At 43.6% G+C, this 16,570-nt stretch overlaps 1 protein-coding gene across 1 annotated transcript in view; it reads left to right on the top strand.

Annotated features, from left to right (window-relative positions):
- Positions 1 to 5,452: 5,452 nt before the first annotated feature.
- The window catches only part of LOC147666007 (dihydrolipoyl dehydrogenase, mitochondrial), a 193,208-nt gene continuing 182,090 nt past the window's right edge, over positions 5,453 to 16,570 (top strand). Inside the window, exon 1 of the mRNA XM_086949329.1 lies at positions 5,453 to 5,615. Within this exon, the coding sequence (XP_086805455.1) occupies positions 5,577 to 5,615 (39 nt within the window). The 5' untranslated portion in view covers positions 5,453 to 5,576. The remainder of the gene's footprint in view (positions 5,616 to 16,570) is intronic.

Below are 16,570 nucleotides of genomic sequence, written 5' to 3'. Positions count from 1 at the left end.
TTGACAATTATATTTCTGAAATGTAACTTTTCCGCTGCTCACCCCTACCTCAAAAAAAAACCACTCAGTTAATTTGTAACAATTTTACGGCTGCCCGATGAGGCATTGACATGTATCACTTCTTTAACCGCATCGCTGCGGCGGTTATTTTTGCGCTACGGGGCTTTTTTGTAAAAGCTGCGTTAGATGACGAGCTCAGCTCGTCATCCGCACAAGCCCCCCGTGGCTGATGACGAGCTGAGCTCGTCATCAGCATCGAAGGGGTTAATAGATTACTGAAGGAGGAAGGTTAATTTTATAACTATTTCTTTGCAAGTCTCAGTAACTAGAATCTCGCCCCGGCACTGCTCCTTTTAAGGTTTCACCTAAGCCATTGCGTTAGCGATGCATTTGCGAGATATTAAGTAGGGGCTTTCAAAAGTGCTCCCAAGGTGCGGATCGGGTACAGTGCATGTGCGCCGGCCGCGCGCACCATTTGTCCGCCTGCGGGATCACTTTCGCGGCCGCTTTTATGTTCTAAGTGTGCCGTGCGGCCACTGAGAACATCAAAGCGGCCGTGAAAGTGATCACTTTCCCTGCTGGCATGCCCCCCTCCCTTCTCGCCCAGTCCTTGTTTCCCTTGTTTAACTTTAACACTGAGCGCAGCGCCCGCTTCAAGGAAACTGAGCTCAGGGTTAAAGTTTAAAATAAAAACTTTCCTGCATTGGTGCTTTTGCTCGTCGCTTGTTTTGAGTGGAGACTCCTGCTTTTTAAGCTAATATTGCACTAAATTCCCTTACTAGGTGTGGTCAGTTGTTGGCACGTATGCCACTCATCCCTCCGCCTTTCTTCATTCTTCTGCCGGCCTCACGTGACCTCTGGTGCCCCTTTTCTCACCTACTATTATTGTGCCACCCCCGCTCTGCTCAGGTATCTGTCCCTCCAGCTGGTTCAGGGGATTCCCCCTCCTCTAGCGGGACCAGGGGACGTGGCTCTAATCATGCAGTGGATGATGATAGTGCTACCAACTTGTGCCTTCCCAATGATGCAGCGCTGCCTCTAGCCGCTTCGAGGCGCTAGAAGCAACAATGATATCTGCACTCCCTACAAGACAGACCCCTTGATGGGACACAGGTCAGCGACTTAGCAGTACAATTAAATGCATTGAAGGCGAAAAGCTTCAACCTTTAAACCGCAAAGCTTTTGCTTTCTGGCGGTTAGAAGAGCTGTGTCGTCTCATTCTTTACTTTGGGGTGTGTAACTAGACGCACCACCCATGTTTATTAAAGGGATGGTAATAGACACTTGATTGTTTTTCTCTCAAAAATGTTTTTAATACCTTTATTGACTAATATTTTCATGTTTTTATTACACTGGTTTCCGTTGCTCAAATAGCACTTCCGGCACCATCCGATTACGTCACGGGGTATGGGGCTGCCATCTTGGTATGTCCGGAGAGGTGAGGACCTGGGCGCATCACTCCACCATGCCTCGGGCCTCCCTAGCCTACCCCTCCACGCTGCCCCTTTAACTTCATTGGTTAATGTGTCTTTCGTGCAAGTGATCGTCTTTGTATTTAGATTTTTGTTTAAAGCAGAAATATTTTAATGTAAATATTAATCAGGTATTCATTATTTTTCGTGTAGCTACTTTAATTATTTTAGTTAAAAACAGATATTTTACTACATTGGCTTACGTATGTAATTGGTACATTTTGAATCATTCATTTTTTACATTTAATTTAAATTTTTTTGATTGTCTTTTAATATACAGTTTCGATTTAAATTACATGACTATTGCGGCTGTTCGGGTGTTGGCTTTGTGTTGTCTTCCCCAATCTCTTGCATTCTCTTTTTCCTTCTCGCTCTCTACACTCCTTTGCGTTCCTTACTTGTGCTTCTCTCTCCTCTTTTGTGCACCTTCCTCTTTTCTGCACCCTCCTCTCTTTCTTGTTCTCTGCCCTCTTCTTTATCTATCTATCTAGCGCCCGCACTTTATCTATCTATCTATCTATCTATCTATCTATCTATCTATCTATCTATCTATCTATCTATCTATCTATCTGTCTATCTATCTATCTATCTATCTATCTATCTATCTATCTATCTATCTATCTATCTATCTATCCATTTATCTATCGCCCTCACTCTATCCATCTATCCCCCTCATTCTATCTATCTCCCTCACTCTATCTATCGCCCTCACTCTATCTATCTATCTATCTATCGGCATCACTCTATCTATCTATCGCCCACACTATATCTATCTATCTATCTATCTATCTATCTATCTATCTATCTATCTATCTATCTATCTATCTATCTATCCATTTATCTATCGCCCTCACTCTATCCATCTATCCCCCTCATTCTATCTATCTCCCTCACTCTATCTATCGCCCTCACTCTATCTATCTATCCATCTATCGCCCTCACTCTATCTATCGCCCTCACTCTATCTATATATCGCCCTCAATCTATCTATCACCCTCACTCTATCTATCTATCTATCTATCTATCTATCTATCTATCTATCTATCTATCTATCTATCTATCTATCTATCTATATATCTATCTATCTATCTGTCGCTATCTATCTATCTATCTATCTATCTATCTATCTATCTATCTATCTATCTATTGTATTGTAATTGCATTTATACAGTGCTCACTACCCCTGAGGAGGCGTTGAAGCACTTTTTCAGAGAGTAGCACGCTACTCCGGGACCCATAGAGGATTAGTGTTGAATTAGTATAGTGAAACATGCAAGTACATTTTAGGTGTTGGATAGGTTAGTCAGTTATTTGGATTTGGAATGATAGCAGAAGGATAGAAGAGGACAAAGGTTTGTATTTATATAGCGCTTGTTGACGCTAGCTATTCAGGAAGCCTACAAAGGATTAGTCGTGAATTAATATGGTAAAATATGATGTCATTTCAGTGGTGGATATTAGTCAGTTACTTGGAGTGAGAAGGATAGCCGAGGGATAAAAGGGGAAGAAAGATTTGCATTAATATAGCACTTGTTACCCCTGATGGGTGTTGAATCGCTTTTCTGGCGAGTAGCACGCCACTCCGGAACCCATAAAGGATTACTGTTGAAAATTAGTATAGTAAAAAAATATAAAGTAATTTGAGTAGTGGATATGTTATTCAGTTATTTGGGTAGTATATTAGTATAGTGTAATATGGAATTTGAAAAGTGAACATGCTAGTCTGTTAATTTCGATTGAAAAGGATAGTGGAGGGATAAAAGAGTGAAAGTTATTTATTTATTTATTTTTGTTAAGGTCTTAGCAATAGGAGGAGGCTTTGGATGAGTAAAAAGGAGTTTTGGAGGGGAGGACTCAGAGGAAAGAGTTTAGAAAGGTTTGTTTTAGGGGATTGGTATAGTAAAAGAGGTGTCAGATGATGCAAGGAGGGGTAGAGTAGGAGAGAGTGTAGAAAGGGTTAGTTTGGCAATCATAGTAATGGTATGGGGTTTGGGATAAATGAGAGAGTGGATGTAGAGGATATATTGATAGATGTATAGGATGAGAGATAGGGTAGTGCATTGGAAGGAGTAGTAGAAGAAGTTTGAGATGAGTCAGAAGGTTGGGCTAGAAGATATATTGAGCGAAGTATAGGCTGAGAAATCACCCTCACTCTATCTATCTATCGCCCTCTCTCTATCTATCTATCGCCCTCACTCTATCTATCACCCTCACTCTATCTATCGCCCTCACTCTATCTATCTATCTATCGCCCTCACTCTATCTATCTGTCTATCTATCGCCCTCACTCTATGTATCTGTCTATCTATCGCCCTCACTCTATCTGTCTATCGCACTCACTCTATCGCCATCACTCTATCTATCTATCTATCTATCTATCTATCTATCTATCTATCTATCTATCTATCTATCTATCTATCTATCTATCTATCTATCTATCTATCTATCTATCGCCCTCACTCTATCTATTTGTCTATCTATCACCCTCACTCTATCTATCTATCTATCTATCTATCTATCTATCTATCTATCTATCTATCTATCGCCCTCACTCTATCTATCTATCGCCCTCCCTCTTATCTATCGCCCCACCTCTATCTATCGTCCTCACTCTATCTATCGATTGCATTCACTTCATCTATCTATCGCTTCACCACAGCATCACTCAGCACCACCACAGCATCGCTCAGGAGCACCACAACATCACTATGCACTACCACAGCAGCACTGAATGCCACAGCATCACTCGTCGCCACCACAACATCACTCAGCGCCACCACAGCATCAATCTGTGCAACCATTCAACAACTGGTTTAAATATGATCTCTCAATGTTTCAAGCTTTATTACAAATGTCACAAAAAGATGTTAATATTTCCCTTCTGTTCTTGGATTTTCGTCACAATAAAATACACTGAACATATTCTTCACAAAAGTTATTTACAAAAGTTTAAGCTATTGCCATTATAAATTACAATAACTTTTATTTAAGTATTAATTATTTTTAGGTTTAAATCTTTTTATTGGAAAAAAATGCAGCAAGAGACATAGTTCACAAGTATTACACAGGTCAGTGCCCAATGGGCTCGGTAGAAAGATCAAAAGGGGCCAAGGGGCCCTAACGGGCCCTAGCAGTGTTGGCTAAGTCCGACCTGTCTGGATAAAGGTAGCTGTAAACAACATCAAGTAATTCTTTAAAAAAAATTAAAAGTCATTGTTATTTGTAATATCAATACATCTAAGTCACGTAAATACAACACATATTGCATTACAAATGCTATAGGTGTCACATTTGCGAAAGTTAAAACTATTGGCATTGTAAATGACAAAGCTATTAATTTCACTATTTTCAAAACCAACACATAAATAAAAAAAATTGTTATTTACAGAACCAATAGCTCAAACTTTCCTAATGCAAGACCTATTGCATTGCAAATGCTTGTTTTATTTATTCTCCATTTACTTGATCTTTTGCCTTGACTTTTGCCTGTTTCATATTTGTCCTCTGCGCTTGCTATTACTAGTTACTACCAGTGAGTTACTTCGTTTGGGGCAAAAAATGATATAGGCCACGGTCGGGCAGTTTGAGTCCGCCTTCTATTCCTATAAGAAGGAAGAGGTCATTAGACCGTGGAGTAACATTGGTATAATTATATAGACTGATCGGGATCAAATGTTTCTAATAAGTGTGTATGTAATTAAAGAACACGGCAAAATGCTCAAGGACGGCAGAACGAAAAGCTGCAAAGGCATGTTTAATTTACATAATCGTGTTCACTGATTGGCTAGACAGTCTTTTTGCTATATTTTGTTTCCAGAATAAAAACTTAAAATACGTTAAAACATGTTTCTCTTTAAATCGTTAATGTGTCTATTCTTTGAACAGTGAAAAGTTAACCATTACAAGATGGCCGCCATGATCATCTACTAAGTGCTCATCTCGATCATCAACTACAACTGCGGCCAATAGCGCTCGGTGCCTGGAAAGGTTAGATGGAGACTACATTTCCAATCAGGCCGAGGCGCGCATGCGTAACGTTGGTAGTCCTTGGCGGCGCTGCTGGTGGCTGTGATCGGACGGGGGGTGACTGTCTCCGTAGTGAAGATGCAGTGCTGGAACCGCGTGTACTGTGCCCTGAGTTCGGTGAGCAGAGACAGAGGCCCCATATGTGTCTGGGAAGGGACACAGCCACATGACAGTTATTGTGACAGTGATTGCCCGCAAGCCTCCCGTGGGCCCACGAACCTGGCATTGGTAGGGTGCAGGGGGTGGTATTGAGGGCGTAGTGTTTAGATGCCCCCTTGTGCAACTACATACGACACCGAGAAGAAGACAACCCTCCTTCGAGGTGCGCTCGCTGTACACGTAGCTGATAAGTGAACCCATGTCAAACGTGACACTATCAGCCAAGCCTGAGATTTTAGAGATCGCTTTGTCTTATGAAACGTGTACTTTTCTTTTTCTGCTTGTAAACACCGGTCTGTCCACCTCTGAATGCAAAGTGTTTTTTAATAAAAAAGGGTTACAATGGCAAGTGGCCTCTAGGTACGTATGTCTAAAGTAAAGAGACCCCCTGAGCTAGGGTGACACTTCACCACCTTTACTAGTGCGCTGCGGGGATAGAGAGAGTGGTCAGACTATCCACTCATTTCGGCCTCTCCATAACACTCAAGTTATTAGTGTTGTATGGAGGGCCGCTTGATATTATTCCGTTTCTGGTCTACGCTTAGCTTTCCATTAAAGTTTATTGAGCTAGTTGTGTATTTAAAGGGAGCAGGCATGCTAATGCTTTTTGCACTAAGTGATAGTGGGTGGTTAATTGAGTTTAGTATCATATTAACCACCCACTTTGTATTCTCAGTTGACAAATTCTGACTCGTAAAAAGCTTATCACTTGACCTTCGTAATGGCTCTAAACAAGTGGTTCTTAACCTCTTGTCTTCTCTAGACCCCCACTTAACCTTTACGGGGACCGGGGATCCCCACTAAATCGTTATTGGAATCCAGGAACCCACATTGAGACGTAACTGGAAGGTTGGTACCCAGGCCTAAGCCTTTTCGGGAGATTTGAACTGCAACACAATACACAACAAGCATTTGCAATGCAATAGGTCGCGCATTATTAAAGTTTGAGCTATTGGCAATGCTAAATAATGCAACACCAAGAGCTCAAGCTTTAATAATACGAGACCTATTGCATTGCAAATGCTTGTTGAACCTGGGACGGGCGGTTCGGATTTGCAGAGCTCAATCGTTCTGTAAAATGATTCTTTGCTCGATGCTTTTGAACTAGACCTCCAGGGCAGTAAATCCTCCATTTCCACCATAGTGGATGGTAACATTTGTCAGTATCAGTATCAATCATCTTTATTCGGAGAAACATTATCCATAAAAGTACAAACATTGCTTATAATCACATACATAGTCCGTCATCAATTAAAATAACATTTGTCATTTGCTTGCCCTGTAAGTCCTTTCGATTTCTCCTTCTTTATCCGGTTCAGGGTCATGTGGGAAGGCTGTCTCGTGGACTGAATATCAAGGAGGTTCGCTTCAGGAGATATTCGGGACAGCTATCAGGGCCTCTCTCTGCACTTTTATCACTCATTGTAGGCTTCAGGTCGCCTTTATTTCTATTATTTCTGCTTTCCTCGGTGCAGTCCATCTGCTTCTTTGTATATTGGGGAGGAGAGAGGGGAGAAGGAAGAAGATAGAGAGGGGGAATGAGAGAGTGAAGAGGGAGACAGAGGGAAGAAGAAAGAGAGGGACGCGGGTGAAAGGGGCAAGGGGGAGGGGGTAGAGGGAAAGGGGAGAAAGAGAAAAAGGGAGGGTAAAGAGGAGGGAGAGAGGGAGGGAAGAGGGGAAGGGAAGGAGAGGGGGGAGTGGGAGAGAAAAAGGGAGAAGAGGGAGAGAGGTAGAAGAGAGGGAAGAGTAAGAAAGAGGGAGGGTGAAACAGAGAAAGAGGGAAGTAGAAGAGAGAGTGAGGGTGAGAGAAGATGGAGGGAGGGAGCAAGAGAGGAGAGAGTGAGTGTGTGTGTGTTTTTTGTTAAGTTATGCTGAGTGTTTGCCCAGCACTCTGTAAGATTAACTCAAAGCTTTCAGGAGGCACAGGAGAAATGAAATAGAAGAACAGAGACAAGGGAAAGGAACAGATATGGGACTGAGGAAGAAAGTGCAACCTTTAGGGATGGAGTGGTTTTCTCCAAAAAAGGTATGATCTTGTCTGAAGCCTGGGTGTTGCTGAGAGTTTTGTTCTGCGCCTGTGTTTGCCTAGATCTTACACAAAGTGTTTTATATCTGTTAATTAGTTGTTCTCATTAATACACTTAAAATGTTTTAGTACAAAATAAATTATCATTTTATAAATCAGTTGGTTTCGAATAGGCAGACACCCCAATAACATTTGTGAAATAAAATATATACAATATTGCACGTGAGGTGATTACATATGGAGGAAAGAACTACACGTACCCACAGAAGTCAGTGAGAAAAGTTCACTCGTGTGTGCATTAAATGTGGGCAAATCTATATTACAGGGGCCGAAATCTGACCACTGTGCTCTGTTTTTACTCCAAAATATTTTTCAAGAGGGTGGTGTGGCGAGCAATGAATTGTTGCATGGGGGGGGCACACGTGATTAAGGACAGCTGGTAGCTGTGCCTTATTGTATGGGTTCCTATGGTTTAATGTTGTACCTGAGTGTGAGACAGAGAACCCAGCCAGAGCCATGCTAAGCCCACCCCCTCCTCACCCCTCCCCCCAGTATGTGCCCACGGTGTGGATATCATATACCTGGACCACGACATCGGTGTTTGTAACAGAAACCTGTCATACACTTGTCACACATCGGCTGCCATTAAAATACCATTATCCCACCTTGACCAACACTGATTAGCACGGCACGTGCTTCATTTACCTAACACAAAATATAGGTCTTCCGCGTCTAGTCAGGGGTGCCAAGCGCTACATAAATGTAATTTCAATGCAGTTCAATACAGCGCCTAGGCAGATGCCATCTTATTTCAGGAAGATTTGGAAATATATGGTATTTCCAGGAAACCTGTTGTAAGCATATAGATTTCAACTATATCATGAGACAAAGGGATTGTCACGTGACGTCCTCAGGTTCCGGGTGGCGCGTGCAGCCTCCTGCCTGGCGATGCACCTGTGGGAGAAGATACTGCACTGACGCACAATATAAAATGTTGGAAGAGAGAGGCTTAGATGGAGAGCAACGGAGGCCTAGGTGGGTTAAACAGAGAAGGGCAGAGAGGGAAACAGAGAGGCAGAAGGGGAGGTGAAGAGAGAGAGAAAACAAGCAAGACATGCAAAAAGAATTGGAGAAAAAGAACAAGGGAAGTAAGACAAATATAGAGCTCAATGTAAAAGGCGAGAGTTTGAGATAGAGAGCGAAGAAAGAGTAAAATGGAAAAAGTGAAATACAAGCAAAGAGAAAATAAGGCACTGATTGCAAAGTCAGGCTTTGAAACAACATACAGACTAATAAAGTGGGCTCTAATACTGGACACAGGCTGATCAGTGAGGCACTGAGACAAGGCACGGATTGTAGAGCCACTGAGTCAGCATTTAAAACAACTCACTAACTAAAATGGTGGTATGGTACGGTATGGTAAAAAGTTTTATTCCGCGCTCGGACACCGTACGGTTTCATGGCGCTCATGACATGCGGGGAGGCAGGGACGTGTGTTTTACTCAACAGCAGACTGAAAAAGATAAGTTTTTAACAGTTTACGAAAAGAGCCATAGGTGGAGCAGTGACGGATGGCAGGCGGGAAAGCATTCCAGATTTTGGGGGCGCAGAAAGAAAAACAGGAGCCGCCATGTTTTTTCCGTTTGGTTTTTGGAATGACTAGCAAATTGTGGCCAGAAGAGCGGAGATTTCTAGAAGGCACATAGCATTTCAATTTAGAAGAGATAAAAATAGGAGCAAGATCAGCTAGGGCTTTAAAAATCGTGCAGCCCAGTTTGAAAATGCAACGCTTGGCTACAGGGAGCCAATGAAGGCTCCGCAGTAGCGGCGAGACATGTTGATGTCGGGGTTGGTGATAGATTAGGCGAGCAGCCTGATTTTGCACAAGTTGCAACTTGTGAAGGAGGTATGCAGGAATACCGGCATACAAGGTGTTTGCGTAGTCGATTCTTGACGTGACCAGGGCCATGATGACAAGGATCAGTGCGTCTCTGGTAAGAAATCTACAGATTTTTCGTATCCTGCGTAGTTGGTAAAAGCAGGATGACGTCACCGCACTGATCTGGGGCCCCATGGATAAGTCACTAGAGATGACCACTCCAAGGCTCTTCACTGAGTTGACAGGACAGGGGGTGGAGCCCTAGTGAGGGAGGCCAAAAGCTGTCATTCCATGGATTGGCTGCTCCTCCCACCAAAAGAAGCTCAGTCTTAGTGGGATTTAATTTGAGTTGACTATGGTACATCCACTCAGAGATCTTAAGCATGGTGGAATGAAAGGTAGTACGTGAGGAAAGGGAGGTATCAGTGGGAAAAATTAACTGCAAATCATCCGCGTAATTGAAGATGGTAGCGGCGGACTTGCGAAGGGAAAAAATCAGAGGTTGCATGTATAAAGTAAATAATAAAGGGGATAAAGCGGAGCCCTGAGGGACACCGCAGGACAAGGGAGAGTAGGAAGCCAAAAAGGTAGACAAATGCACTGCCTGAGAGCGATTATCCAGAAAGGACCTGGCCCACTCAAGAGCCATGCCCTGAATACCGGCGTTCCTGACACGGTCGATCAGTATAACGTGATCGACCGTGTCAAAAGCCGCCGATAGATCCAAAAGGACCAGGGCTTGAGGGATGTTATTGTCGGCGCCCTTCCTGAGGGTGTCCATGACAGCCACAATAACCGCCTCGGTTGAATGGAGGGGGCGGAATCCGGCTTGTTGGGCCTCCAGGAAAGATGAAGTCTCAATGAAGGCGCTCAGACACCGGGTGACATAAGTCTCTAGAATTTTTGCCAGATGGGGGAGAAGGGAAATGGGTCTATAATTACTTAAGACCGTGGGGTCAGCATTGATCTTTTTTAGGATTGGTGTCACCACTGCCTGTTTAAAGGAATCCGGAACCACACCTGACGCCAGAGAGTTGTTGAGTAAGGCCAGGGGAGGATCAGGGCAGGCCAAGAAGATGTCCCTAAGAACCTGGGGAGGACAGCAGTCGATAGGGGAGCCAGAGCTCACTTTGTGCAGAAGTGAACAGAACTCAGAAAGGGAGATTGGAGGAAAAGCATCCAAGCGGCAAGGGTTTCTAGGACTCCAGAACTTGTATTTAAACATACGATGGCAGTGAAAATTGGATGAGTGAGGCGGGCTCTAAAAAGCAAGGATTGTGGTGAGATAGGCTGTGAAATCAAACACATTGTGGAGACTGGCTTGGACGTAAGGCACAGATTGTGAGGACAGGTTTTAAAAATAGGAAAAGATTGTGGAGACAAGCAAGGGAAAATGAAGAGAATTTGGAGGTAAGCTCGGAAATAGAGAGCTGTTTGCAAAGTAATCAAACGGATGTGGAAAAAGGTTGTGAAACAAGGAACAGGTGGTAGAGGCAGGCTGTGAAGCAAGGCACCGGCTCTGAAGCTACGCTTGAAAAGTAGGCTTAAGCTGGAGACTGAAAAGCCTGGCTTTCAAACAAGGCAGAGGGAAGGGAGTCTGGCCCTACAAGGTGGCTCTGACAAATGCAACATCATTGGAGAATGAACCCAGGGCGGTGGTTTATTCAGTGAGAGTCAAACGCGTTAAGGAAATGTCCTCACCGGAGCGCTGCCCGTCTGTGGGTCCAGGAGGCAGAATGCATAGGTAGGGGCTGCAGCAGGGGAGAGAGAGGCAGAGGGAGTTATGTGCGATCACGCGGCGCGCAAAAGCAGTTAATGAGCCATGACGGCTCGTAAATGAGATAAAAGCAGGAGGGCGGAGAGGCATATGGCTGCTTTGCGCGTGTGCATGCCTCGTGCACCGTACCTCTATGACTCGTGCACTGTAGCTCTATGGCTCGTGCACTGTAGCTCTATGCCAGCGGCAGCACTCTGAAAACTCCCTTACTAAATGTCTCGCTAGCAGCCCATGTGCGCTGGCTCAGCGAGACCTAAAAATAAAGGAACACGCATTCCTCGAGCAAATACAGAAATTATTCAACCTTACATCACTGTCGACAATTGTAAGGTAAGCCCTGCCACTTCCTGATCTCTCCACCACTCCCTCCAATATTCCACAAGCACCCCTTGTTTGCTCTGTACGGTAACACACTCTTTTATGTACTCAATATTTCCATTCATATTCCTCTCCTAACACCCACCACCTGCTTAGCAGTGACCTCGGGTACGATGGCTTATCATAAATCCCTGAAATATACCTTCTGATCTGATCCAGATATTCTTCGTACAATGGCCTGCTCCAGAGTTGCATTGTATGTGATCGCCCACCCTCATATATAAGTTGCCTCAGACATATACTAGTTGCACTGAATCCCCAGGGTTATTTCTTCACCCAGATTTTGAAGGGCTGACCTGTTTTCCCTCCCTGGACCATTTGTAGCATTGGTGGTGTATGATGTTCAGTGTTTCCCTGGGAGTTACCCTACAATATTGAACTGCTTTACAAAGGGCCCCTGCCTTAATGTAGGTGTTTCGTTGCAATAGTAACAGAACTTACCAGTCAATACGAATTATTTACAAATGGCAATGCATGCACCCTTAACTACAAACTAAGAAAACATGCCTCACATTGAGTGGATTAACTGTGCAGGTTACCCCAGGCTCATCAATGTTTAGTGAGGAGAATGGAAAATATATCATTTATTCAGCTCCTTAGCGAGCCAAAGAACAGATAAGCCCCTGCCTGACCAGACCAGTCTTGAAGGCAGCACTTAATCGACCAGAGACATGACTGTCCTGCTGCACGTCCAGCTCTACTGGGAGTAAAATAATTGAAGTACACTGTTCTCCCAGACTGGGAAACTACAGAGCAACCCATACTGATCATCTGCAAGACTAGTAAGAAACTGTGACATGCAGCTGGCTGTAAAGCATTGACCTTAACAGTAGGGCTGTGCTACTATTCCAGGGCTTTGGTCAGTTGGGTCCGGTATTTCATCTGAACGAGTGGGAGGATTCTTGGCATCGTGACCTTTAAGTTTGTGCTTTTGGTTAAAACTTTGATCTGCTGCATGAAGGTTATCCCCAGTTTAACCATAAACCAGTTTTTTTTCTCCTGTATGAGGGTGTGGGTGTGAGGGAGGGAGAAGTTTATTCCTAGTCACTTTAGTCATAAGAATTGGAACGAGGCACTTGATTACAATTATCACAGTATTACCTTGGTTCAGGCACAAGTAGTTCTTTATCGTGTAATGCCTGTTTCTTGGACATACTTTACTTTAGCAGAGTTGAACCAGACTCGTGTGTGTGATCTGTAGATTTTCGTGACTGGATGACTGCTGTCAACATCGAAGTTGGAACACTTCATTAACACTGAGGTGGAACCCTGATCGCACCTGAGGATGCAGCTTCTGTACTAGTGTACCATCTGCCCAAAGCCTACGAAGGCTGCAACTGCTGAAGACATCCACAAGGTAAAGGTCGGCCCAGGGGCCTCACCAGCAGCCCGTCTGCATCCATCATAGGGAGGCCACAGCTACAAAAGACTAGAGCTGTCACTGGAGGGACTGTTCTAAAATCTTGAAAGTCGTCAAGTTCTGAAGAAGGCCACAGCCCGGCAGCTCAAAATTGGCTGCTGCACGAGCACTGCATTCCTCCCTCATTCAGAACCCCAAACTTCATCAACCAAATGTAGGTAACAGCAGGACTTGAGAAATGTGAAAGAACAAGAGCCTGAGTAGCAGATCGAGATCTTCAGAATTAACCTAAAGTCTTTTTACGAGTAATCGCAAAGAGGTGAAACCAAACTGAACTCTTGGGTTTATCGACACCTTCAAGGTGATTTGAGTGACCTGCACTTGCACCTGAAGAGGGCCTTGTCTGGAGTTACAAGCCAGCAATTATAGAAGGTGAGAATCCCCCATAGCGAGGGTATGGTACTGAGGGGTATAGTATTAAATTATGCTGTGCGATTAAAGTACTTTATTTTTATTCAAAGGATAAGCACTGGGCTTGACAATATATTGTTGCGTCTGTTGGTTGACTTTTGAGTTCTGAGCTCTTGCCCTCCAAGCTACCTTCCAGAGAAGCCTTTGACTGCCCACCCTTGCAACCCTGAAAGTCAAAAGTGAAAAGGGTGCACTTGACCTAGTTTGCAGAGCCATAGTAGGATCCAGGACTCCATTGGTAATCTACCCCAACTATCACAATTGGGGCCCAGTATCCACTATTTACTCTGTGGCTTATCATTCCACCCCCATGGATTCTGACAGCATTCATTCTTTTATCATTACTGAACAGAGCAACCCAGGCACATCTGGCATCGGTAAGCTGAATATAGCACTTTGAGATTAGTTCTGCCATTGCAGTAAATAGACTTCTCAGTTCTGTTTTTCATAGTAGGAAGAAATGAGTTGTCCCAGATGGGTGGTTAGAGGGAATTACAGATTTGTGGCACACTACTGAAGAAAGTCTAGTCGAAACGCATTGTTTCTTTAAGGTAGTTGGTACCAAGAGCAATGAGACCGTCTTTCATTTGGAACAAATTCCTCTAGACTTGATGAATTTCTGTGCCAAATTAATGTGGGCCCTAGAAGGAAGGGCTTTGCATGCTAGGCAGGCCATTATGTTCATTGTTCTCGCTTCAATCGGAACGTATTGAAATGGGTACTAATATGCCAAAACCATTTACTCCTAGTTTCTTGGTAAATAGTGTTTCCACTGCTCTCTAAGTTGACTCTTAAAAGAGCAAGGTGTACCCTAGGAAGGTCTTGTCTATAGTGACCTAAATTAGTCTAGTTTTGAAACGACTAAGGACTGTAAAACAAGTTTGAAATCAGACTCTTAGATAGTGAGTTTTATACTCTCTCGAGGCTCGGTGATTTCATTTTCTAGAAAGGGTTTTGTGTGTGCTTGTAGAGTAGATTTATTGTCCAGTTTGCCACATAAGTTTCTTTCACTCTGTGATTTCAGGCTTGCACAAGGAGGTTCAGAAGTCTAACCGGGAATGGGCAGTAGTGTTACTCTGGCAGAGGTCGCAATAACTTCAGGTTTGGATGGATTTAGTTACAAGCATTTGCAATGCAATAGATCTCACATTAGGAAAGTTTGAGCTATTGGTATTGTAAATGACACATTTTTTATTTATGTGTTGGTTTTGAAAATAGCGAAATTAATACCTTTGTCATTTACAATGCCAATAGTTTTAACTTTCGTAAATGTGACACCTATAGCATTTGTATTGCAATTTGTGTTGTATTTACGTGACTTAGATGTATTGATATTACAAATAACAATGGCTTTTAATTTTTTTAAATAATTAATACTTAAATAAAAGTTATTGTAATTTATAATGGCAATAGCTTAACATTTTGTAAATATCTTTTGTGAATTGGGTGCCATGCTTACCAGTAAAAGGCTGGCTCTAAGGGAGTCTGTTTTCGGTAAGAATGTCAACAGGCACGCAGCTGCTGAAGATAAAGTGCGGCGGCTGTTGTGCCAATTTTAATAAAAAAAATAAAAGCATGGTCTCCATAATTGCATGCAGCTGAAGCCCCTGAACATAACATACAGCGCTGGGTGTAAGGCGCTGGCAAAAAAAAGCAATTCTACTCGCACATAATAAAACAAAGGTGCGATCACCATTATTAAAGGTGAAGCCCAAAAAACATAACATAAAGCGCAGCATGCATTGCGCCAGATGATATAACAAAGGCCCACGCGGTCACCCTGGCTCTGCACACCCCCAGGTCTACGGCGAGGATGAGGCATAAGAGCCCTACAGCACTAGACGGCAGCGCGAGGCAGGACTCTTGGGGGGGGGGGGGGGGGGAGTCGCGAGCTACGGGAAGGCAACATCACAAGGGGGCGGGGTTGTAACCGTGCAGGAGACTGCGGAGCTTAATTAGCTTTCAGGATAGTCATTAATATGTTGTTAATTTGAAGAGGGGCGGAGGCGCATGAACAGCTGTGCAACACAAGAGGATCCGAAATGCGGCCTTGTAGTTATCCAAATCAAAATAATTAAATCTGCAACGGTGAAATACTTCTAATACTGTGTGCAAAAGCACCACTTTGAACAGTTACATTATAGTGGGCTCACAGCTTGCAGTCAATACGTGTAATACAAGGGCAAGTTTTATTTAGAAAATGCAGTCGGAGAGAGAAGGAAAGCTGTGTGTGTCAAATGTGGCATGCAAGGTAGTACACACATGATTACATTTCTGAAAACACCAATGTGTGCTGATAAAAAAAAAAAAATATTTGATTTTGAAAAGGCTATTGGGGAGATAGCTGAATGTGTTTTATTTATTTATAAATAACTTTGCCCAGAGCAGTAAGGCTTAATTACGAGGTAATATGTTAAGTACATTGCTCTCAACCTGTCAAACTTGCGAGAGTTCCCCGGACAGTGAAATGCTTAGCCAACTCAAATGTAAAATGAAGATGCTACTGCCGGCGCCAGCAACATTCAGGAAGCTGTTTATTTAGTGAAGCCAGGGCCTCAAGCGAGGGTCCCCTGAGTGCTGTGAGAGTGAAGTGTCTGTCGATCCCGCCTTTCCCCCTGATACGGCCCTGACTCGGAGTACGGAGGAAAATACCAGACATATAAGTTGTACAGCAAACACTGCACTCCCTGTATTTTCTTCAGGTGCGTTTAAGCAGCTCAAACCTGACGACATTCACAGAATAAGAAATCTCGGTATATTCTGATACGTGTGGGATTTGAAGAGGAACGCATACATTCAGCATGTGATATACTTGGAATAAGAGTTGTTTACTGCACCTGGTAAAAACAAGCATTACCCCTTTCTCCAGCGCTTCCGCCGCCTCCGTTGCTGCTCGTCAACTCCCTCGTAAGCTGTGTACGGTAGAAGCTCACGCGCGCGACCCAATCCCAAGGCGCGCGTCGGAATCAGACTCTGCCATGCTTCTCAATGCTGCGCGTGGCCATCTCTTGTCTCCACTCGT

This window comes from Lissotriton vulgaris, unplaced genomic scaffold (genome assembly GCF_964263255.1).
Source record: "Lissotriton vulgaris unplaced genomic scaffold, aLisVul1.2 SCAFFOLD_1018, whole genome shotgun sequence".
Classification (NCBI taxonomy): Eukaryota; Metazoa; Chordata; class Amphibia; order Caudata; family Salamandridae; genus Lissotriton; species Lissotriton vulgaris.
Note: the sequence above shows the minus strand (reverse complement) of the source record. Positions and strands in the feature narration are given on the sequence as shown.